This window comes from Corylus avellana, chromosome 2 (genome assembly GCF_965113065.1).
Source record: "Corylus avellana chromosome 2, dhCorAvel1.hap1.2, whole genome shotgun sequence".
NCBI lineage: Eukaryota > Viridiplantae > Streptophyta > Magnoliopsida > Fagales > Betulaceae > Corylus > Corylus avellana.
Window position 1 is genome coordinate 22,448,367 of NC_142491.1, and position 26,379 is coordinate 22,474,745.

Here is a 26,379-nt window from a genome sequence, read left to right on the forward strand (position 1 = left end):
TACCATTAATACACTGCATGCTAGAATATTAAAGTATTGAAAAGACAAAGAAACAACAAGCAAGCAATTATAAGGAATGGAGTATCAGTTTCTTGTCGTGAACTTGACCTCCGGTTGTGCACCACTCTAGTTTGGCGAGTCCTTCACTTATCTCAATTGTTCATTGATCCTACGGTGGAAATGCCTGGAAGCACGATTTGATTCTCAGTGAGTGGATTATTGAGCCACCACGAAAAAATGGATTTTATTATCTGTACATCTAGAATATTAATTTATTTGTTCTCTAATTAGTTTTAAGTATATTGTATTTATAATGTGTTATATAAGAGAAAAAAATGATATAAATTAAAAATTTAAAAATTTATCTTTCAATTATTGACGTGTCCACATCGGGAACGTGCGAAGCCAACTAGTTGCTTCTCCTTCTTTTTTTTTTTTTTTTTTTTTTTTTTCACCGCCGGCCGTTTCTCTGCCTCCGTCATAGTCACACGCATTCTCTCACCTGCGTTCTCTCTCTCAATGGTTCTCTCTCTCACCGGCCGTCACCGCCGCTCCTCCCTCTGGCCGTCACGAGCTCTCCCTCTGGCGATTCTCCGGCCTCTCCTGACCAAGTATATATATATATATATATATATTGATTTATTTATTTATATATCATATAAATATACAATTTACCATATATATTATTATATATTATTGATGTAGTTATATTAGCAAATTAATTTTACACGTTAACTAATTAATTTATTTGTTTGAGATATATGTTTTGTATGGTGGGATTGGTTAATTAATTTGTGTGCATGCAAAATTGCGTACGTTAATTTTTGGGGAAAATGCAATTTATCCCCCCTGAAGTTTCAGGAATTTTTCAATTTTAACCCCAAAGTTCAAAAATTGGCAATCTACCTCCCTGAAGTTTCAAAAATTGGCAATTTAAACCTTCCGTTACTAATTTTCGTTAAATTGGACGGAATTAAAAAAAAAAAGTATGAGGGTAATGATGTAATTTCATAGATTTCCGTTCATTTAGACGAAAAAATTAAATGGAGGGTTCAAATTGCCAATTTTTGAAAATTCAGGGGGGTAAATTGCCAATTTTTGAACTTTAGGGTTAAAATTGAAAAACTCCTAAAACTTCAGGGGGTAAACTGTATTTTCTCCTAAATTTTTCGAAATTAGGTTTTTTTGTGCAGGTTTTTGCTTTTAGATTTAGACCTAAATTTTGTGTAGGTTTAGGTTTTTTTTGTGCAGTTTTTGCATTTAGATTTAGACCTAAATTTTGTATAGGTTTTGCAAATGTACGTTATCAGAACAAAAAAAAAAAAAAAAAACAAAAAAAACTTTCTTAAACCAAAAAAAAAAAAAAAAACAACAAATAACAAATGCATATCCATTTTGGACTTTAATTTTTGTTTAGATTTTGAAAATTTAGAATAAATATGTAAATGTTAAAAAAAAAAAAAAACAGAGGAAAAAAAAAAGAAAACAAATAACATAGCTAGCTGGATTTATTTTATCTACGGTCCCCATATATAACAAATGCATAAATGTTATAATAAACGAAAAAATAAAAAACAACAACAACAATAAATAACCTAGCTAGCTAGATCTATTTTATCTAAGGTCCCCATATATAAAAAATTCATTTAGGTCTTACAAATTTAGATTATGTAAATGTCATTAAAAACGAAAAAAAAAAGAAAGTAACAACAAATAACCTAGCTAGCTAGCTAGATCTATTTTACCTAAGGTCCCCATGTATAACAAATGCATTTAAATTTGGACCTTAATTTTGTTTAGGTTTTGCAAATTTAGATTATGTAGGTGTTATAATTAAAACTAAATGTATGTGTTTAAAATAAACAAAAAATGTGATGGACAACATACTTGGCACAATACTGGACATTCTGGGGAAAATGAAGGACAACCTCCCAGCCCGCAAAGACGTGCAAGAAATGGGGTTGAGACATACACTTCATTTGTACACGGGCGAGGATGGTCAAATATATATTCCCCCAGCTTGCCACATTATGTCTAAGGATGAGAAAACACATTTTTTGAAAGTGCTTCGAAATGTAAGGGTGCCAGACGGATATGCCTCAAACATTTTTCGATGTGTACGACTTAATGATAGAACGATATCCGGTTTGAAGAGTCATGACAATCACGTCATTATGCAACAACTTCTCCCTATTGAATTGCGTGGATCACTGTTAGGTAACGTGGTTAGACCACTTGTTGGGATGTCTGCATTCTTCAGAGGCCTATGTTCAATGTCATTGACACAAGAAGATATGGACCGGCTAGAGGGTGATGTTTGTATCACTTTATGCCAAATGGAACAGGTCTTCCCCCCCAGTTTGTTTACCATAATGGTTCACTTGGTCGTGCATCTTGTCCGTGAATGCCGACTCGGTGGACCGATACAGTATAGGTGGATGTATCCGACAGAGAGGTAAAATAACTTTACGATTATTCATTAATTTATTTTCCCTCCATTATAAAACCGTCACTAACTATAATGAATGAATTATGTTCATATGTAGGAGCCTTGGAGGGTTCAAATCTAATGTACGCAATAAAGCGGCTCCTGAGGGCTGCATTGCGGAGGGTTACATAGCAATTGAGTTGGTGGCGTTCTTCTCGAGGTATTTAGATAACGCACCAATATTTCATAATAGAGCTTAAAGAAACCTGGATGATTTAAAGGGGCGGGAACATGAGTCATCCTCGACCGTGTCACATTGACACAGATTCACCGATACCTTATGTTTAACTCGAACGAGTTCCTTCAACTGCAGACATAAGTCGTGTTAGTAGTTTATGCAAGTTCAATATCACTTTGCACCCTTAGTTGTGAATTATAATAGAACTAATTTCGTATTGTAGGATGCACATGGATACACTTAGGCGATCATGCGATAGGGGACGAATGACGGAGGATCAGTTGAAAACCCAACATCATGAGCTGTTTTGCGATTGGTACCGTGACTACGTAAGACTACAGTGATGTTTAACTGTTACAGTCCGATTATATTTACTTATGGTTCAAAACAACTAACAAAACTAACTTCTTTATGGTCAATTGTACATAATATACTTGCAGGTCAATCGATTGGATGATCGACGCAGGAAGGAAATAGGTGACAAACTGGTAATGCATTGTAGAAGGCCGAAGGAGACAACTACCAGATATAACAGATATGTGGGTAACGGGAAGTTGTTTCGCACTTTTTCATTCGATGCCGAAAAGGGGATGCAGAACAACGGCGTGTGTGTGCCGACTGTTGATGGCGAAATGTACTACGGAAAGTTAACGGAAGTAATTGAGGTGGAGTACTTCGACAGGACCAAGTACGTTCTATTCAAGTGTGATTGGGCTAACAATACGAGGGACAGAGGGTACAAGGTAGACGAGTATGGCATGATGCTTGTCAGCTTCAAAAACCTTGTCCATCGGGGCTAGCAAATTATTGATGAGTTGTATATGCTAATGTCATAAGTTGACCAAGTCTTTTACATCGAAGATGAAAGGGACCCTGATTGGACTTGTGTTATAAGGACTAAACCTAGAAATGTATATGACGTTGGTCAGGGTGAAGGTCCTGATGATGAATGTGCCAACCACCACGAGTGTGAGCTGCTCATATTGACCATCAATAATGAAGTGAATCCGTAGGATGCCATTGACTAAGTCTGACCAGACTTAGATCCAATATAATCGTATATGGTTCAAAAAAATAAAATTATATATGTAGTTCACACTAACTGACTTGTTTTTTGTTATTTCTTTCTACATTGATTGGTAATTGTGGTGCATATTTTATCTATTGTATATATAATTAATTAGGTGCGTGATATGTTTCACAAGTAGATATGAGTATCAGGGGGAAGAGTAGACGACGGAGGTCCCCACAAGTAGACAACCAGGGGTATAGACCAGTACTTCCAGAGCATGTGGAAGGGCAGACCCAGATGGGGTATCAGTCTCAGCCGTCTCCATACAACACGGACCGAGAGTATCATACGCCTAGTCCGCTGCCTACGATGAGCGAGTTAGGGATATGTTCACATGGCCATGTAGAGCGGTTATTCCCCCTAGACGAGAACACATGTTTGAACTACAGTGAGCCATCGCAACCTGAGGACAGCGAGACACAGGGACCGGCGAACGTGGATGATGGGATAGGTGCCACACATGAGTCGCAGCCCGATGACCATGCTCCACAAGTGTTGGGCAGTTGCCAGGTCCGGACAATTGTAATTTTGTAGTTTCATTAATTGTAATTGTGTTAGGTCTGACATATTAAGAATGATATTTGTGTAGGAGTATGCTGCCTATATGAAGGCATTGGGAGCAAAAAACAACACACCTCACTGCATCGGGTCGATGAGCTTTGCTAGGGCGACATATGAAGATGTATTTGTCTTATTTACCGCATATATATAGATATATATACGTATCTAGCCGTATGTTTATGTTTTTTATTTTATTTTTTTATTTTTTTATCTAGACCTTATCTTTGGGCACTACTACTACTCGAGTGCAAGCTTACATCTCGACACACACAAAGAAGGATGGTGACTATCCAAATGATGTGGTTAGGGAGATATGTGTAAGTACTCACAGATTTATATTTTGATAAATTATTTATGATTAACTTTCTTTATATGAGATACTAACATGTTATTTAACGTATAGGAGAGGATGAAGGAATTGTTACCCACTGACCCTGCATTGACGTCGAGCATGACTGAAGGGACGGTACAGTGGACACCGAATGACGCGTATGCTCAAGCGCAAGGAAATAAGCATGAGTACGCTGGCAGGGTCCGACAGGTGAGTCCGAATGTTTTACTGGTACGGGGCAACATACATTCGTACTATACACTATCCCAAGCACGGTCGCAGAACCCTGGGAACTCCTCGTTCTCACAGATGACGGATAAGATTAAAGAACTTGAAGAGGAGTGGACACAACAAAGATGTGAGATGGATGAGATGGCCAAACAGATTGAAGAACAAAAAGCTCAGATAGCAGAGAAAGATGCCATCTTTGATGCCATTTCCGCCAGCTTGAGGCCATACTCGCGTCGACCTCTGGATCCGCGCCCGAAAGAGTCAATGCTATATTAGTGTTGTTTTTATTATTCGTCGGTTAATATGACTATAGTCCGCATCGATCACTTTAACGGTTAGAATTGTGTCTCCACAAAAGTCTCAGTTAGCAACGCATTGTTCCCGTGGTTCATTTTAGAACAAACGTATATTTGCATCATTGTATATCGCTGTTTTGGATTTTTTTTATTGATTATCATTGTTTCACAACTCATTTGCAGGTAATGCAGATAAGGCATTGAGGGATAACTATGTTGACTTGGACTGAGCACGTGATTTCTCATCGCTGTTTGTTAAGTTGTATATATATTTTGTTACTATTTGTTGATGTATATAGTTAGATCAAATTATATGTTTGTTGAGACTAGTTGAAACTTATATGTGTTGTATATTTGTCTTAGATTGTATATTTGTAGCAGATAGAACAGAGATAGTTTGATTGTATATTTGTTTTGTGTTGTGTTTGAACGCATTTTCGATGTAGATATTAGTTTTGTTTTGTGCTGTGTTGGAATTTTGTTTAATTAGTTTGTGTTGGAATTTCATATGTATTGGATGTATATGCAAATTGAATTGGAATTTCATATGTGTATTGGATTGGATGTATTGGATTGGATTTATTGGATATGTTTGATGTATTTGATTAATTGGATGTATTGGAGATGTTTGATGTATTGGATTAATTGGATGTATTGGATATTGGATGTAAATGTAGATATTGGATTGAATTGAATGTATTGGATAATGTAAATGTAGATATTGGATTGAATTGAAAGTATTGGATTGGATGTATTGGATATTGAATGTACTGGATTGAATGTATTGTAGTGGATATCAGGTTAACCCGAATAATTTAGAAAATATATAAATGAAAAAAAAAAAAAACGATTTTTGATGTGTCAGGTGTCTGACATGTCAAAAATTATTGACGTGTCAAACGATGTGACACGTTAAAAATTTATTGACGTGGTAAAATGCCATGTCAATAAATGTTTGACGTGGAATTTTCACCACGTCAATAAATTTTGACGTGGTAAAACAGGAATGTCAAAATTTTTTTTTTTGACGTTCCAGTTTTTGACACGTTAGACTGACGTGCCAAAATTGACACGTCAAAAACTTGAATTTTTTGACACCCACTCTTTTAACCGTCGAGACATGTCAAAAATGACACGTCAGAAAGGGTTTTCTGACGTGTCAGTACCATTGACACGTTAGAAATCAATGGTCAAAAAATCAGCTGATTTTTGTAGTGTGGAGCTTTAAAACCAGATTCAATGACATGCCAAACGTCTATAGATTTTATGAAAAATCTCATACGGGACTTCTAATAGCCATAATTTGATCCATTAAAATTAGGCATAGTGTTAAGGGTTTGAGACATCTTAAACAAGAAACAAAGATCACACTCAGGAATTTAATTCTTCACGGAGTGAACCCCCTCTAATACCAATTGAAAAACTCTAAACAAATAAATATCACAGTTTATGTGGAATTAATAGATATTGATCAAAGCAAACAATCACGAAAATATAAACAATCACACACAAGGATTTTGGTGACGAAGAGGAAACCTTCTAGAAACCGATCTGAAAGTAAAACCTCTCCGAGGCAGCTAAACCCAGGAAATCACTATCAAAAGATTATCTAGAGATTACAGACACTTGGAACACTTACAACCCTTTGCAAGACCTAGGCTCTGTAAGATCGACAAGCTCACAATCTTCTTCAACGTGATTCTCTTTTACCGGACCCTTCTGATGGACTTTTCAGTAAAGCTCAATAAAACTAACAATAATCCTCTAAGAGGAATAATTAGGCTCACACAGATTTTCTCTCTAAAGACAGCCTCTCACGAAACCTGTGGTAGAATTTCGTACATCTTTCTCTCTATAAAGATGTATATATACCCCCGACAAAACCTTAGACCTAACACACTTAAAATCATGTTTTTGGACCTAAAACTTACGAGGTGTCCGGACAGATTAATGGGCTGTCTGGACTGGGCCTTACGGAACAGAAACAGAGTTTATGGAACTGCTGTCCAGACATGGGGAAGGCCCGGCCGGACAAGGCATGCAATGGGTGAAACTGCATTCTGGAAATGCTGTCTAGCCTTGATCAATAGCACCGATCGATGGACGTTTGTTGTCCGATTGAGCTAAAATTTTGCAGGGACGTTCATGACACATGAATCTACATTATAAACGGTGGAAATTGGATTCTGAGCATTAATATTCTGAGCATAGTTAAACTTGAGAAAATTATTGAAGGCAGAAGAAAAATTTAAGGGTTATACTGTAAAAGGTAAATGGATATAATTATGCCAAAATATTCAACGGAAACCAAACTTCCTTTCATTATAGGATAAATCTCTGGCTTTTACTTCTATTGGCATCTAGGATTGAAATAGGGTCTTAACTTACTAATCATTAAGTGATTTTATTAACCCTTTGTTAGTAAATGATCCTATGATCAAACTTGCATCAGACATATGAGTTATTGAACTGTTTCGTCCGTGCAGCAAGACCAATTTGAGCGCTTACTGCCAACCTTCATCCAGGTTTTTAACTTGACAGAGCAAGAAGAAACTGAATATTGGGCTGTTGTATCTGCTGTTTTTGATGGCAGGCAGGTTGCTTCTGTAACATATAGATCAAGCTTTGTATCAATTAATTCAACTTCCTTCGAAACTAGCATTAACAACAAGGTTTGTCTACAATCACCTTACCATGCTGAAAGTCAATTGTCTTTATTACTAGTAACTGAATATTTGCTTAAATTCTCTAATTTTATTTGTTTCATGCTTGCTAGTCAAGCATGACTCAATAAATGCTGTCACCTCTACGCATCCCCCCCCCCTTGACCGACAGATCAAAGGCTTACTTGTTCATTTCCCTCCCTCTCCCCCTCCCCCTCCTACTAGGCCTCTCCATAATAGATGCCCCATTTTGCTTATGGAGAGACCACAAGAACTTTGGGATGTTTCAAAAATTGCTGTTTCTAATGACTCTTTCTTAGATGGTGGACCAAGAAACTATTGGACTAGGCCATTTTTTTGTTCGCCAATTTCCTATTATTTTTGTTTCTTTTCTAGCACTATATTGATTATTCTGGGGTAATTATTGGGGGCTTCTTTCCCATTCTTTAAATATTTTGTTTTTTCAATGATAAACAAGCAAGGTATTGAACTGCACCAGTGCGAAAGTTGTTGCGCATTAATCTTTATTTTATTAAGAACAAGAAAAAAAGAAAAAGAAGATTTGAATTACTATAATTGTCTAGAACACCACAACGTACTATATATATATATATATAGAGAGAGAGAGAGAGAGAGGGAGAGAGTAGAGGCTGTTTATTTAGTAAAGTTACTTTGTTTATTTAGTAAAGTTACCGAAAAAGTTGCTTTTGCTTTTGTCTCTATTTTAGCTACCGTTTTTTCTATATCCTCTCTAGCTAACAAATTCTCTATTATCTTCTTTATTTACCTTTAAATATCATTCTCATTATTTTCTTTTATTATATTCTTGCCAACAGCTCAATCAAAGGAAAAATATTAGATTTCCACATTGAAGGAGTCACCTACATTGGATTCTCAAAGATAATGGTGTAGTGTGGGCGCTTTATGCAAGTGTTGATGGGTTTTTATCGATGGCCATTGGCATGGATTTTGAGTTTTTGAACTTCGGAGTTGTAGGCAGTCGACATTGGATAATGATAGTTATATTGTGGGGTTTTGTCCCAATTATCATGATTTGTACATTGGTTTAACAATGGGTCTCAAATTTCAAATTGAGGGATACATGTCACGATTTAAAATTTGGAAAGAAAAAAAAAATTGGAAAGAAGATTGAGAATGAAATATAATAATTTGAGTGGAAAGTATAGACAAACAATGAATATAATAATTAAAAATTTAAAAAACCAAACCCTTAAAAACCCCATTGGGGGTGGCTCGGCCACCCCAAGAGGCCATGGGAGTCGCAGAAAAAAGGGTGGCTGAAACCACCCCTAAAGCCCTTGGCCAACCCTTAGAGGCGATGAGGGTGACAAGCCCTTGGGGGTGGTTCGGCCACCCCCAAATTGGCCTTGCGGGTGGTCGAACCACCCCCAGAGGCAAAGAGGGTGGTTTTGGCCACCCCCAGACGGTGAACCAACCTTAGAGGCCATGGGGTGGTTTCAGCCATCCTCAATGGCCAAAAAGGGGTGGCCTAAATCACCCCTAGACTGGCCTAAGCCACCCCTAATGGCCAAATTCGGAGCGGCCGGCAACCCCCATTGGCCTAAATGAGGTGGCGGGGCCACCCCGAAATTTTATAATTTTTTTTACAGGTTTAGTTTTTTTATTTTTTAAAGATACGTGGCATTGTTATGTGACGACACGTGGCAATATGTTATTTTGGGCCGACAGAATGTGATAGAGGTGCTAAGTTGGTCTTTTCTCATAAGTCAGGTACCATCTGTCATATGAGTTGAAACTTAGGTGAGAAAAAATAAAAATGTGTAAACCTAGGTACTAAAAAGGTAATTAACCTTAAGTTTCGACTTCATTCAGAGAGCAAATAGCTCTCTTCTCTCTCCTAAAAAATCCCCAAACCTGGGCTTCCCCTCCTACTAGTTCACCAACCTCAATCTCCACTCACAACCACAACCTCTAAACCTTTTGTTGGCTACATACATTAATTGGTATGTAGTCTATTTGCAGCCTTCAAACTCATTTCCAAACGGGACACTTTCTATAATTTTATTTAAAAACCTACTTTTAAATTGCCAAATTATGAGGCTAAATGCTCTCTTTGTTGGACTTGGTGGGTTTTTATCGCTGGCCATTGGCGTGAATTTTGAGATTGTGAACAATGGGGTTGTTGGCAGTTAACATTAGATAATGATAGTTGTACTGTAGGGGTTTTGTGTAGGTGTTGATGGGATTTTATGGTTACCCATTAGCATGGATTTTGAGTTTGTGAACTACGGGTTTGTTAGCAATCAACATTGGGTAATGATAGTTGTAGTATGGGGATTTTATGTTGATGTTGATGGGTTTTTTATCGCTGGCCATTGGCATGGATTTTTTGTTTAGGGTTTGGGGTTTAGAGGCTATGGGGGTGGCAAGCCCTTGGGCAACCCCTAGAGGATATGGGGGTGGCAAGCCCTTGGGCAACCCCTAAAGGCTATAGGATTACCAAGCCCTTGGGGGAGGTTTGGCCACCTCCAAAACGGCCTTGCGGGTTCATTGGGGTGGTCGAAATGCCCCCAGAGTCCATGAGGGTGGTTCTGGCCACCCGAGACGGCTGGTCTGGCCACTATTATAGGCCATGATGTTGTTTTGGCCACCTTCAAAGGCCAAAATGAGGGTGGCCGAAATCACCCTTAGACCGGCCTTGGGGGGTGGCTTAACCACCCTCAATGGCCAATTTGGGGGTGGCCGCCCACCCCCATTGGCCAAAATGAGGTGGCCGGGCCACCCCAAAATTTAATAATTTTTTATAAAGGTTTAGTTTTTTTAATTTTTTTTAAGACACGTGGCAATATGTTATTTGGGCTGACGGAATGTGATGGAGGTCCTAAGTTGGTCTTTTCTCATATGTCGAGTACCATTTGTCATATGACTTGAAACCTAGGTGGGACAAAATGGAAAAATGAAAACCTAGGTACTAAAAAGGTAATTAACCTTAAGTTTCGACCTCATTCAAAGAGCAAATAGCTCTCTTCTCTCTCCTCTAAAATCCCCAAACCTAGGCTTCCCCACCTATTAGTTCACCAACCTCAATCTCCACTCACAACCACAACCTCTAAACCTTTCGTTGGCTACATACATTAATTGGTATGTAGTCTATTTGCTGCTTTCAAACTCATTTCCAAACGGGACACTTTCTATAATTTTATTTAAAAACGTACTTTTAAATTGCCAAATTATGAGGCTAAATGCTCTCTTTGTTGGACTTGGTGGGTTTTTATCGCTGGCCATTGGCGTGAATTTTGAGATTGTGAACAATAGGGTTGTTAGCAGTCGACATTAGATAATGATAGTTGTAGTGTAGGGATTTTGTGTAGGTGTTGATGGGTTTTTATGGTTACCCGTTAGCATGATTTTGAGTTTGTGAGCTATGGGTTTGTCATCAATCGACATTGGCTAATGATAGTTGTAGTATGGGGGTTTTGTGTAGATGTTGATGGGTTTTTTATCGTTGGCCATTGGCATGGATTTTTTGTTTAGGGTTTAGGGCTTAGAGGCTATGGGCGTGGCAAGTCCTTGGGGAACCCCTAAAGGCTATATGATTACCAAGCCTTTGGGGGTGGTTTGGCCACCTCCAAAACGGCCTTGCGGGTTCATTGGGGTGGTCGAAATGCCCCCAGAGTCCATGAGGGTGGTTTTGGCCACCCGAGATGGCTGGTCTGGCCACTTTTATAGGCCATGGTGTTGTTTCGGCCACCTTCAAAGTCCAAAATGAGGGTGGCCGAAATAACCCTTAGACCGGCCTTGGGGGGTGGCCTAACCACCCTTAATGGAAAATTTGGGGGTGGCCGCCCACCCCCATTGGCCAAAATGAGGTGGCCGGGCCACCCCAAAATTTAATAATTTTTTATAAAGGTTTAGTTTTTTTTATTTTTTTTAAGACATGTGGCATTGTTATGTGAAGACACGTGGCAATATGTTATTTGGGCTGACGGAATGTGATGGAGGTCCTAAGTTGGTCTTTTCTCATATGTCGAGTACCATTTGTCATATGACTTGAAACCTTGGTGGGAAAAAATAAAAAAGTGAAAACCTAGGTACTAAAAAGGTAATTAACCTTAAGTTTCGGCCTCATTCAGAGAGCAAATAGCTCTCTTCTCTCTCCTAAAAAATCCCCAAACCTAGGCTTCCCTACCTACTAGTTCACCAACCTCAATCTCCACTCACAACCACAACCTCTAAACCTTTTGTTGGCTACATACATTAATTGGTATGTAGTCTATTTGCTGCTTTCAAACTCATTTCCACACGGGACACTTTCTATAATTTTATTTAAAAACGTACTTTTAAATTGCCAAATTATGAGGCTAAATGCTCTCTTTGTTGGACTTGGTGGGTTTTTATCGCTGGCCATTGGCGTGAATTTTGAGATTGTGAACAATGGGGTTGTTGGCAGTCGACATTAGATAATGATAGTTGTAGTGTAGGGGTTTTGTGTAGGTGTTGATGGGTTTTTATGGTTACCCATTAGCATGGATTTTGAGTTTGTGAACTACGGGTTTGTTAGCAATCAACATTGGGTAATGATAGTTGTAGTATGGGGATTTTGTGTTGATGTTGATGGGTTTTTTATCGCTGGCCATTGGCATGGATTTTTTGTTTAGGGTTTAGGGTTTAGAGGTTATGGGGGTGGCAAGCCCTTGGGCAACCCCTAGAGGATATGGGGGCAGCAAGCCCTTGGGCAACCCCTAAAGGCTATTGGATTACCAAGCACTTGGGGGTGGTTTGGCCACCTCCAAAAAGGCCTTGCAGGTTCTTTTGGGTGGTCGAACCACCCCAGCGGCCATGAGGGTAGTTTTGACCTCCCCTAGACGGCCGGTATGGCCACTTTTATAGGCCATGGTGTTGTTTCGGCCACCTTCAAAGGCCAAAAAGGGGGAGGCCGAAATCACCGTTAGACCGGCCTTGGGGGTTGGCTTAACCACCCTCAATGGCCAATTTGGGGGTGGCCGCCCACCCCCATTGGCCAAAATGAGGTGGCCGGGCCACCCCAAAATTTAATAATTTTTTATAAAGGTTTAGTTTTTTTAATTTTTTTTAAGACACGTGGCAATATGTTATTTGGGCTTACGGAATGTGATGGAGGTCCTAAGTTGGTCTTTCTCATATGTCGAGTACCATTTGTCATATGACTTGAAACCTAGGTGGGACAAAATGGAAAAATGAAAACCTAGGTACTAAAAAGGTAATTAACCTTAAGTTTCGACCTCATTCAAAGAGCAAATAGCTCTCTTCTCTCTCCTCTAAAATGCCCAAACCTAACTTCCCCACTTATTAGTTCACCAACCTCAATCTCCACTCACAACCACAACCTCTAAACCTTTCGTTGGCTACATACATTAATTGGTATGTAGTCTATTTGCTGCTTTCAAACTCATTTCCAAACGGGACACTTTCTATAATTTTATTTAAAAACGTACTTTTAAATTGCCAAATTATGAGGCTAAATGCTCTCTTTGTTGGACTTGGTGGGTTTTTATCGCTGGCCATTGGCGTGAATTTTGAGATTGTGAACAATGGGGTTGTTAGCAGTCGACATTAGATAATGATAGTTGTAGTGTAGGGATTTTGTGTAGGTGTTGATGGGTTTTTATGGTTACCCGTTAGCATGATTTTGAGTTTGTGAGCTATGGGTTTGTCATCAATCGACATTGGCTAATGATAGTTGTAGTATGGGGGTTTTGTGTAGATGTTGATGGGTTTTTTATCGTTGGCCATTGGCATGGATTTTTTGTTTAGGGTTTTGGGTTTAGAGGCTATGGGCGTGGCAAGTCCTTGGGGAACCCCTAAAGGCTATATGATTACCAAGCCTTTGGGGGTGGTTTGGCCACCTCCAAAACGGCCTTGCGGGTTCATTGGGGTGGTCGAAATGCCCCCAGAGTCCATGAGGGTGGTTTTGGCCACCCGAGATGGCTGGTCTGGCCACTTTTATAGGCCATGGTGTTGTTTTGGCCACCTTCAAAGTCCAAAATGAGGGTGGCCGAAATCACCCTTAGACCGGCCTTGGGGGGTGGCTTAACCACCCTTAATGGCAAATTTGGGGGTGGCCGCCCACCCCCATTGGCCAAAATGAGGTGGCCGGGCCACCCAAAATTTAATAATTTTTTATAAAGGTTTAGTTTTTTTTATTTTTTTTAAGACATGTGGCATTGTTATGTGAAGACACGTGGCAATATGTTATTTGGGCTGACGGAATGTGATGGAGGTCCTAAGTTGGTCTTTTCTCATATGTCGAGTACCATTTGTCATATGACTTGAAACCTTGGTGGGAAAAAATAAAAAAGTGAAAACCTAGGTACTAAAAAGGTAATTAACCTTAAGTTTCGGCCTCATTCAGAGAGCAAATAGCTCTCTTCTCTCTCCTAAAAAATCCCCAAACCTAGGCTTCCCCACCTACTAGTTCACCAACCTCAATCTCCACTCACAACCACAACCTCTAAACCTTTTGTTGGCTACATACATTAATTGGTATGTAGTCTATTTGCTGCTTTCAAACTCATTTCCACACGGGACACTTTCTATAATTTTATTTAAAAACGTACTTTTAAATTGCCAAATTATGAGGCTAAATGCTCTCTTTGTTGGACTTGGTGGGTTTTTATCGCTGGCCAATGGCGTGAATTTTGAGATTGTGAACAATGGGGTTGTTGGCAGTCGACATTAGATAATGATAGTTGTAGTGTAGGGGTTTTGTGTAGGTGTTGATGGGTTTTTATGGTTACCCGTTAGCATGGATTTTGAGTTTGTGGAGTATGGGTTTGTCAGCAATCGACATTGGCTAATGATAGTTGTAGTATGGGGGATTTCTGTAGATGTTGATGGTTTTTTTATTGCTGGCCATTGGCGTGGATTTTTTGTTTAGGGTTTAGGGTTTAAAGGCTATGGGGGTGGCAAGTCCTTGGGCAACCCCTAGAGGCTATGGGGGCGGCAAGCCCTTGGGCAACCCCTAAAGGTTATTGGATTACCAAGCACTTGGGGGTGGTTTGGCCACCTCCAAAAAGGCCTTGCAGGTTCTTTTGGGTGGTCGAACCACCCCAGAGGCCATGAGGGTAGTTTTGACCTCCCCTAGACGGCTGGTATGGCCACTTTTATAGGCCATGGTGTTGTTTCGGCCACCTTCAAAGGCCAAAAAGGGGGAGGCCGAAATCACCGTTAGACCGGCCTTGGGGGGTGGCTTAACCACCCTCAATGGCCAATTTGGGGGTGGCAGCCCACCCCCATTGGCCAAAATGAGGTGGCCGGGCCACCCCAAAATTTAATAATTTTTTATAAAGGTTTAGTTTTTTTAATTTTTTTTAAGACACGTGGCAATATGTTATTTGGGCTGACGGAATGTGATGGAGGTCCTAAGTTGGTCTTTCTCATATGTCGAGTACCATTTGTCATATGACTTGAAACCTAGGTGGGACAAAATGGAAAAATGAAAACCTAGGTACTAAAAAGGTAATTAACCTTAAGTTTCGACCTCATTCAAAAAGCAAATAGCTCTCTTCTCTCTCCTCTAAAATCCCCAAACCTAGGCTTCCCCACCTATTAGTTCACCAACCTCAATCTCCACTCACAACCACAACCTCTAAACCTTTCGTTGGCTACATACATTAATTGGTATGTAGTCTATTTGCTGCTTTCAAACTCATTTCCAAACGGGACACTTTCTATAATTTTATTTAAAAACGTACTTTTAAATTGCCAAATTATGAGGCTAAATGCTCTCTTTGTTGGACTTGGTGGGTTTTTATCGCTGGCCATTGGCGTGAATTTTGAGATTGTGAACAATGGGGTTGTTAGCAGTCGACATTAGATAATGATAGTTGTAGTGTAGGGATTTTGTGTAGGTGTTGATGGGTTTTTATGGTTACCCGTTAGCATGATTTTGAGTTTGTGAGCTATGGGTTTGTCATCAATCGACATTGGCTAATGATAGTTGTAGTATGGGGGTTTTGTGTAGATGTTGATGGGTTTTTTATCGTTGGCCATTGGCATGGATTTTTTGTTTAGGGTTTAGGGCTTAGAGGCTATGGGCGTGGCAAGTCCTTGGGGAACCCCTAAAGGCTATATGATTACCAAGCCTTTGGGGGTGGTTTGGCCACCTCCAAAACGGCCTTGCGGGTTCATTGGGGTGGTCGAAATGCCCCCAGAGTCCATGAGGGTGGTTTTGGCCACCCGAGATGGCTGGTCTGGCCACTTTTATAGGCCATGGTGTTGTTTCGGCCACCTTCAAAGTCCAAAATGAGGGTGGCCGAAATCACCCTTAGACCGGCCTTGGGGGGTGGCTTAACCACCCTTAATGGCAAATTTGGGGGTGGCCGCCCACCCCCATTGGCCAAAATGAGGTGGCCGGGCCACCCCAAAATTTAATAATTTTTTATAAAGGTTTAGTTTTTTTAATTTTTTTTTAAGACATGTGGCATTGTTATGTGAAGACACGTGGCAATATGTTATTTGGGCTGACAGAATGTGATGGAGGTCCTAAGTTGGTCTTTTCTCATATGTCGAGTACCATTTGTCATATGACTAGAAACCTTGGTGGGAAAAAATAAAAAAGTGAAAACCTAGGTACTAAAAAGGTAATTAACCTTAAGTTTCGGCCTCATTCAGAGAGCAAATAGCTCTCTTCTCTCTCCTAAAAAATCCCCAAACCTAGGCTTCCCCACCTACTAGTTCACCAACCTCAATCTCCACTCACAACCACAACCTCTAAACCTTTTGTTGGCTACATACATTAATTGGTATGTAGTCTATTTGCTGCTTTCAAACTCATTTCCACACGGGACACTTTCTATAATTTTATTTAAAAACGTACTTTTAAATTGCCAAATTATGAGGCTAAATGCTCTCTTTGTTGGACTTGGTGGGTTTTTATCGCTGGCCAATGGCGTGAATTTTGAGATTGTGAACAATGGGGTTGTTGGCAGTCGACATTAGATAATGATAGTTGTAGTGTAGGGGTTTTGTGTAGGTGTTGATGGGTTTTTATGGTTACCCGTTAGCATGGATTTTGAGTTTGTGGAGTATGGGTTTGTCAGCAATCGACATTGGCTAATGATAGTTGTAGTATGGGGGATTTCTGTAGATGTTGATGGTTTTTTTATTGCTGGCCATTGGCGTGGATTTTTTGTTTAGGGTTTAGGGTTTAAAGGCTATGGGGGTGGCAAGTCCTTGGGCAACCCCTAGAGGCTATGGGGGCGGCAAGCCCTTGGGCAACCCCTAAAGGTTATTGGATTACCAAGCACTTGGGGGTGGTTTGGCCACCTCCAAAAAGGCCTTGCAGGTTCTTTTGGGTGGTCGAACCACCCCAGAGGCCATGAGGGTAGTTTTGACCTCCCCTAGACGGCTGGTATGGCCACTTTTATAGGCCATGGTGTTGTTTCGGCCACCTTCAAAGGCCAAAAAGGGGGAGGCCGAAATCACCGTTAGACCGGCCTTGGGGGGTGGCTTAACCACCCTCAATGGCCAATTTGGGGGTGGCAGCCCACCCCCATTGGCCAAAATGAGGTGGCCGGGCCACCCCAAAATTTAATAATTTTTTATAAAGGTTTAGTTTTTTTAATTTTTTTTAAGACACGTGGCAATATGTTATTTGGGCTGACGGAATGTGATGGAGGTCCTAAGTTGGTCTTTCTCATATGTCGAGTACCATTTGTCATATGACTTGAAACCTAGGTGGGACAAAATGGAAAAATGAAAACCTAGGTACTAAAAAGGTAATTAACCTTAAGTTTCGACCTCATTCAAAAAGCAAATAGCTCTCTTCTCTCTCCTCTAAAATCCCCAAACCTAGGCTTCCCCACCTATTAGTTCACCAACCTCAATCTCCACTCACAACCACAACCTCTAAACCTTTCGTTGGCTACATACATTAATTGGTATGTAGTCTATTTGCTGCTTTCAAACTCATTTCCAAACGGGACACTTTCTATAATTTTATTTAAAAACGTACTTTTAAATTGCCAAATTATGAGGCTAAATGCTCTCTTTGTTGGACTTGGTGGGTTTTTATCGCTGGCCATTGGCGTGAATTTTGAGATTGTGAACAATGGGGTTGTTAGCAGTCGACATTAGATAATGATAGTTGTAGTGTAGGGATTTTGTGTAGGTGTTGATGGGTTTTTATGGTTACCCGTTAGCATGATTTTGAGTTTGTGAGCTATGGGTTTGTCATCAATCGACATTGGCTAATGATAGTTGTAGTATGGGGGTTTTGTGTAGATGTTGATGGGTTTTTTATCGTTGGCCATTGGCATGGATTTTTTGTTTAGGGTTTAGGGCTTAGAGGCTATGGGCGTGGCAAGTCCTTGGGGAACCCCTAAAGGCTATATGATTACCAAGCCTTTGGGGGTGGTTTGGCCACCTCCAAAACGGCCTTGCGGGTTCATTGGGGTGGTCGAAATGCCCCCAGAGTCCATGAGGGTGGTTTTGGCCACCCGAGATGGCTGGTCTGGCCACTTTTATAGGCCATGGTGTTGTTTCGGCCACCTTCAAAGTCCAAAATGAGGGTGGCCGAAATCACCCTTAGACCGGCCTTGGGGGGTGGCTTAACCACCCTTAATGGCAAATTTGGGGGTGGCCGCCCACCCCCATTGGCCAAAATGAGGTGGCCGGGCCACCCCAAAATTTAATAATTTTTTATAAAGGTTTAGTTTTTTTAATTTTTTTTTAAGACATGTGGCATTGTTATGTGAAGACACGTGGCAATATGTTATTTGGGCTGACAGAATGTGATGGAGGTCCTAAGTTGGTCTTTTCTCATATGTCGAGTACCATTTGTCATATGACTAGAAACCTTGGTGGGAAAAAATAAAAAAGTGAAAACCTAGGTACTAAAAAGGTAATTAACCTTAAGTTTCGGCCTCATTCAGAGAGCAAATAGCTCTCTTCTCTCTCCTAAAAAATCCCCAAACCTAGGCTTCCCCACCTACTAGTTCACCAACCTCAATCTCCACTCACAACCACAACCTCTAAACCTTTTGTTGGCTACATACATTAATTGGTATGTAGTCTATTTGCTGCTTTCAAACTCATTTCCACACGGGACACTTTCTATAATTTTATTTAAAAACGTACTTTTAAATTGCCAAATTATGAGGCTAAATGCTCTCTTTGTTGGACTTGGTGGGTTTTTATCGCTGGCCAATGGCGTGAATTTTGAGATTGTGAACAATGGGGTTGTTGGCAGTCGACATTAGATAATGATAGTTGTAGTGTAGGGGTTTTGTGTAGGTGTTGATGGGTTTTTATGGTTACCCGTTAGCATGGATTTTGAGTTTGTGGAGTATGGGTTTGTCAGCAATCGACATTGGCTAATGATAGTTGTAGTATGGGGGATTTCTGTAGATGTTGATGGTTTTTTTATTGCTGGCCATTGGCGTGGATTTTTTGTTTAGGGTTTAGGGTTTAAAGGCTATGGGGGTGGCAAGTCCTTGGGCAACCCCTAGAGGCTATGGGGGCGGCAAGCCCTTGGGCAACCCCTAAAGGTTATTGGATTACCAAGCACTTGGGGGTGGTTTGGCCACCTCCAAAAAGGCCTTGCAGGTTCTTTTGAGTGGTCGAACCACCCCAGAGGCCATGAGGGTAGTTTTGACCTCCCCTAGACGGCTGGTATGGCCACTTTTATAGGCCATGGTGTTGTTTCGGCCACCTTCAAAGGCCAAAAAGGGGGAGGCCGAAATCACCGTTAGACCGGCCTTGGGGGATGGCTTAACCACCCTCAATGGCCAATTTGGGGGTGGCAGCCCACCCCCATTGGCCAAAATGAGGTGGCCGGGCCACCCCAAAATTTAATAATTTTTTATAAAGGTTTAGTTTTTTTAATTTTTTTTAAGACACGTGGCAATATGTTATTTGGGCTGACGGAATGTGATGGAGGTCCTAAGTTGGTCTTTCTCATATGTCGAGTACCATTTGTCATATGACTTGAAACCTAGGTGGGACAAAATGGAAAAATGAAAACCTAGGTACTAAAAAGGTAATTAACCTTAAGTTTCGACCTCATTCAAAAAGCAAATAGCTCTCTTCTCTCTCCTCTAAAATCCCCAAACCTAGGCTTCCCCACCTATTAGTTCACCAACCTCAATCTCCACTCACAACCACAACCTCTAAACCTTTCGTTGGCTACATACATTAATTGGTATGTAGTCTATTTGCTGCTTTCAAACTCATTTCCAAACGGGACACTTTCTATAATTTTATTTAAAAACGTACTTTTAAATTGCCAAATTATGAGGCTAAATGCTCTCTTTGTTGGACTTGGTGGGTTTTTATCGCTGGCCATTGGCGTGAATTTTGAGATTGTGAACAATGGAGTTGTTAGCAGTCGACATTAGATAATGATAGTTGTAGTGTAGGGATTTTGTGTAGGTGTTGATGGGTTTTTATGGTTACCCGTTAGCATGATTTTGAGTTTGTGAGCTATGGGTTTGTCATCAATCGACATTGGCTAATGATAGTTGTAGTATGGGGGTTTTGTGTAGATGTTGATGGGTTTTTTATCGTTGGCCATTGGCATGGATTTTTTGTTTAGGGTTTAGGGCTTAGAGGCTATGGGCGTGGCAAGTCCTTGGGGAACCCCTAAAGGCTATATGATTACCAAGCCTTTGGGGGTGGTTTGGCCACCTCCAAAACGGCCTTGCGGGTTCATTGGGGTGGTCGAAATGCCCCCAAAGTCCATGAGGGTGGTTTTGGCCACCCGAGATGGCTGGTCTGGCCACTTTTATAGGCCATGGTGTTGTTTCGGCCACCTTCAAAGTCCAAAATGAGGGTGGCCGAAATCACCCTTAGACCGGCCTTGGGGGGTGGCTTAACCACCCTTAATGGCAAATTTGGGGGTGGCCGCCCACCCCCATTGGCCAAAATGAGGTGGCCGGGCCACCCCAAAATTTAATAATTTTTTATAAAGGTTTAGTTTTTTTTAATTTTTTTTTTAAGACATGTGGCATTGTTATGTGAAGACACGTGGCAATATGTTATTTGGGCTGACAGAATGTGATGGAGGTCCTAAGTTGGTCTTTTCTCATATGTCGAGTACCATTTGTCATATGACTAGAAACCTTGGTGGGAAAAAATAAAAAAGTGAAAACCTAGGTACTAAAAAGGTAATTAACCTTAAGTTTCGGCCTCATTCAGAGAGCAAATAGCTCTCTTCTCTCTCCTAAAAAATCCCCAAACCTAGGCTTCCCCACCTACTAGTTCACCAACCTCAATCTCCACTCACAACCACAACCTCTAAACCTTTTGTTGGCTACATACATTAATTGGTATGTAGTCTATTTGCTGCTTTCAAACTCATTTCCACACGGGACACTTTCTATAATTTTATTTAAAAACGTACTTTTAAATTGCCAAATTATGAGGCTAAATGCTCTCTTTGTTGGACTTGGTGGGTTTTTATCGCTGGCTATTGGCGTGAATTTTGAGATTGTGAACAATGGGGTTGTTGGCAGTCGACATTAGATAATGATAGTTGTAGTGTAGGGGTTTTGTGTAGGTGTTGATGGGTTTTGATGGTTACCCGTTAGCATGGATTTTGAGTTTGTGGACTATGGGTTTGTCAGCAATCGACATTGGCTAATGATAGTTGTAGTATGGGGGATTTGTGTAGATGTTGATGGTTTTTTTATTGCTGGCCATTGGCGTGGATTTTTTGTTTAGGGTTTAGGGTTTAAAGGCTATGGGGGTGGCAAGTCCTTGGGCAACCCCTAGAGGCTATGGGGGCCGCAAGCCCTTGGGCAACCCCTAAAGGCTATTGGATTACCAAGCAGTTGGGGGTGGTTTGGCCACCTCCAAAAAGGCCTTGCAGGTTCTTTTGGGTGGTCGAACCACCCCAGAGGCCATGAGGGTAGTTTTGACCTCCCCTAGACGGCTGGTATGGCCACTTTTATAGGCCATGGTGTTGTTTCGGCCAACCTCAAAGGCCAAAAAGGGGGAGGCCGAAATCCCCCATAGACCGGCCATGGGGGGTGGCTTAGCCACCCTCAATGGCCAATTAAGCCGGTCCCCCCTCCCTCCGTCTCTGTGTGTAAGCAACGTCATTGCAAACGTGTATTAATTATAGAGACTTTTTGGAAGCTAGCTATAGCAATTTGAATAATCGGTAATAACTTTTTTGAGGAAGTGGGGGGACCATTGCCCTAGCCGGTCCCCCCCTCCCCCGTCTCTATATAAAGGTATTCATAGGAAGCGTATTTTTCTCAAGTATCCATCCATTCAATCCAAAAACCACAGCAAGCTTCATCACTGAAAGCCTAGCTTCCATCAATAGATTTTTACCATCTTGCTTCACTCGATCGGCAATGGCTCCCATCTAAAAGTCCCATCTCATCATTCGTGAAATCCACAAGTGTTCCTCCTACTTTCGTATGCATGGCCACCACCCAAATCTCAACTCCTTCCAATATTGTTCGACGAACAGCAAATTACCAACCTCCCATTTGGCACTATGATTACATCCAGTCACTTACAAGTGTTTATGTACGTGGTATATACATATATATGTATATATCTTTTTTTTTTTTTTTTTTTTTTTAGGTTTTTTATTTTTTTTTTATTTTTAGTCTTAATTAGTAGTTCCCAGCTAATCATGAGAAAATTGAATTGGCAGGGGGAGTCATTCAACGGACAAGTTGATAAGCTGAAGGGAGAAGTGAGGATGATGTTTCATAAAGTCGTGGATCCTTTAGAAAGACTTGAGTTGATTGATATATTGCAAAGACTTGGAATATCTTACCACTTTGATGATGAAATACAAAGGACCTTGGAAGGTATATACAATGCTAACCATGGTGGCAAAATGTGCAACAATGAGAATATATACGCCACATCTCTTGAATTTAGATTGCTAAGACAGCATGGATATAGTGTGCCTCAAGGTAAACAACTTAATTATAGTAATCTATTTCTGAGGAGGCTTAATATTTAACCCATATATTACTTTTAGTTATTGACTGGTGGGCTTTGTTGATTTCAGAGATTTTTAATAGTTTCAAGAATGAAATGGGGAGCTTCAAGGCATGCCTAAGTGATGATATCAAGGGAATGCTATGCTTGTATGAAGCCTCATTCCATTCGGTAGAAGGCGAAAGTATATTAGAGGAAGCAAGAGATTTTGCTACCAAGCAACTCTCAGAGTACGTCAAGCAAAGCAAAGATCAAAATCTTACTGCTGTAGTGAACCATGCCCTGGAGCTTCCTCTTCATTGGAGGATGTTAAGGTTGGAAGCGTTGTGGTTCATTGATGCATACAGAAGGAGACAAGACATGAACCCTATCTTGCTTGATCTCGCAGAATTGGATTTCAACATTGTCCAAGCAGCCCACCAAGAAGATCTAAAAGAAGTGTCAAGGTAGAATGCATGTTTATTCTTATTCTTAACTAGCCTAGCTATAGCTTGCACTATATATGGGTGAGCTTTTATCTTAAATTCTTCATAAGAAATCTTAAGTTGCCAAAGCCGCGAAATCAAATACATTGCGCACAAAATTACATCTTAAAACGTATTATAAATGAGAAAAAACAATTATACTTTCATATTATAAAAATTAAATTAAATTTAAACCAAAGAAAATATGTTCCTACCTTTATGAGTTGATTTGCACACTCCAATTCTTTCATCTCATATCCGCATACAAAAAAAAATATATCTTAACAAAAGGTAAAAATATAATTTAGCCCTCTAAACTATCATTTGTTTTGCAATTACGCCTCCAAACTTTAAAAAGTGATTAAGGCCCCACATACTATCATTGGGTGTCAAATTAGACACTTTTGTATTTTTCTTTGCAAAATACCCTAGATTTTATTAGCAAAAATAAAATTAAAAATATATAAAAACAACCATTTGAAAAATAATAATAATAATTAAGGGGCTAACATGGAAATGGCACCCATTTTTTTTATGTTTTATGTTTTTTTTTTTTAATAATTTTAATTTTTGTCAAATGGTTATTTTTGAATAACTTGAACGTATTTTGGGGAGAAAAATGTAAAATTGTTTAATTTGACATGCAATGGTAGTATGGAAAGCTTTGATGTCACTTTTTAAAGTTTGAAGGTGTTAGTGCAAAAAAGGTAATGAGAAACTTTACAAAATCCCTTTAAACTTTCATGCGTTTTGGCACTATTGTAATGTCCCCCTCCATTACTTTTTCGTTAAATCTTGCCAAAATTTTCAAAATACCCATATTTTTTTATTACAAAATTAAAAAATAAAATAAAAAATTGCAAAGATTCAAGATGTTGGTCAAGATTTAACGAAATTTGCAAAAATACCTACGCTTGAATCTTTGCAATATATATATATACATATATATATATATATATATATATATATATATATATATTATAAAAATAGTGATATTTTGACAATATAAAAATCCTAATGGAGGTGCGACATTACAAAAATTTAAAACCTTAGCACCTTAGCAATTGGAAGTGTGACAAAGACACAATCCTTTATATGGCACGAATATGTTTGAGCCTTTTTCGAGAGATATATATATATATATATATATATATATATATATATATATTTGTCAAGACATTTTCTCTGACAATGTGAGTTTTTTTTTTTTTTTTTTAGTATCTTTTTTCTTTTAGGTACGACACTTCTCGATTTTAAACCCTTTATTGGAATACTATTTTAAGCAAATTTTTAATCTTCATAATTGTAAATAAAGAAATGCTGCTAAGTATTCTTAAACATTCATCAATCAGCATTCCTTTTTTTTTTTTTTTTTTTTTTGTTTAAATTGTTTTGAAACATCACCTTTTAAATTGTTTCACATGAAGGTGGTGGAGGAGCACTGGCCTTGGCGAAAAGTTGAGCTTTGCTAGGGATAGGCTGATGGAGACTTTCTTATGGTCAGTGGGAGTTGTATTTCAAACTCGGTTTGGATATTGCAGGAAAATGTTAACAAAGGTCGGGACACTACTAACAACAATAGATGATGTTTATGATGTATATGGCACTTTGGATGAACTCGAGCTCTTCACCGATGCTATTGAGAGGTTCGTATTAATAGCAGTATACCTCAAATGCTTCATATATCGCTATTCAACATAAATTAAGAAACTGTATTAATTCTTTGTTATTCCAGATGGGATACCAATGCAATGGATCAGCTCCCAGATTATATGAAGATATGTTTCTTTGCTCTCCACAATTCAATTAATGAAATGGCATTTGACACCCTTAAGGAACAAGGATTCCACATCATTCGGTACCTTAGAAAAATGGCATGGACTGAACTTAAAATCATCCTTATGTATCTTTAACATTCTTTTTTTTTTTTTTTTTCATAAATATGTGATGTGTTATATATATTCCACAAATTCATTGTTCCACTATAAATGTTTCAGTGGGCAGATTTATGTAAATCTTATTTGTTGGAGGCAACGTGGTACCACATCAGATATACACCAAGCTTTCAAGAATACATTCAAAATGCATGGATTTCAATATCAGGACCAGTTTTATTAGGGCATGCTTATTTTTTTGTCACAAATCCTGTAACAAAGGAAGCTTTGGATTGCTTGGAAGAGTACCCCAACATAATTCGTTGGTCATCAATGATTTTACGACTCGCAGATGATCTTGGAACATCTAAGGTATGCAAACCAAAGTGCATATATACCTAAGAGTTTCATCAAGAATGTTTTTGAATTACTTTACACGAAGATTGCCTAACATCCTCATATTAACATATGTGTGTTTGTGTTTTAAAACACAGGATGAGTTAGATAGAGGTGATGTTCCAAAATCAATCCAGTGTTACATGAATGAAACTGGTGCAACTGAAGAAGACGCCCGTGAGTACATAAGGTCTTTAATTAGCACCATGTGGAAGAAGATGAATGAAGAAGTTGGATCTGCGAGTTCTCCCTTCTCTCGAACATTTATTGAGATCGCAATGAACCTTGGGAGGATTGCTCAATGCATGTACCAGTACGGGGATGGATATGGTGTTGTAGACCGTGAAACTAAGAAGCACATATTATCATTATTCATTCATCCTATTCCTCTACATATAGGGATCGACATGAAAGACGTACTAGAGACTCAACCTTAGCGAAAGTCTAGCATTTAGAGTTATCTTATTTCTCTATTGTTTACCACTTTATCTTTCATTGGAGTTAGAAGCCTTAAGGTATCTTAGAAGATAACAAACCTGAAGTTATAACTTCAGGTTTGTTTAGGAGAAGTTGATCGAATTCTATCCTTATTTATCTTGTCTGTGTGTTTTTTTTTTCGTTAAAGATGTTGAGTCTGAATAAATGGAGATGAGACATATTATTCCCAAATTATTGTCTTTTGTATTAATACCTTTAAATTTCTTGCTTTTACTTCTATTGGCATCTAGGATTGAAATGTTGTACTGTTACAAACAATTTTTTTATTTGGTGGTCATTAAAATTGCTTCAAACGTTTTCCCCTTTGATATTAATTTTTTTTTTTTTTTTAAGAGTTTTAATGAAGAAGAACAAAACTCTACTTTAATTTGTTTCATGGTTTTGACCGTTGGGTCATTA

General features: G+C 39.4%; 1 protein-coding gene and 1 pseudogene across 1 annotated transcript; both read left to right on the forward strand.

The window, feature by feature from the left end:
- The first annotated feature begins 2,174 nt into the window (after positions 1–2,174).
- LOC148587502 (uncharacterized) lies at positions 2,175–3,679 on the forward strand (annotated as a pseudogene).
- An 18,520-nt stretch (positions 3,680–22,199) lies between these two features.
- Positions 22,200–25,997, forward strand: LOC132168532 (myrcene synthase, chloroplastic-like). The gene is made up of 7 exons (XM_088513360.1): positions 22,200–22,322; positions 22,453–22,720; positions 22,819–23,194; positions 24,640–24,858; positions 24,948–25,086; positions 25,210–25,458; positions 25,581–25,997. Exons 1-7 carry the CDS (start codon positions 22,215–22,217, stop codon positions 25,917–25,919), a joined length of 1,698 nt encoding a protein of 565 aa, XP_088369486.1. The 5' UTR covers positions 22,200–22,214; the 3' UTR covers positions 25,920–25,997.
- The last annotated feature ends 382 nt before the right edge of the window (positions 25,998–26,379 follow it).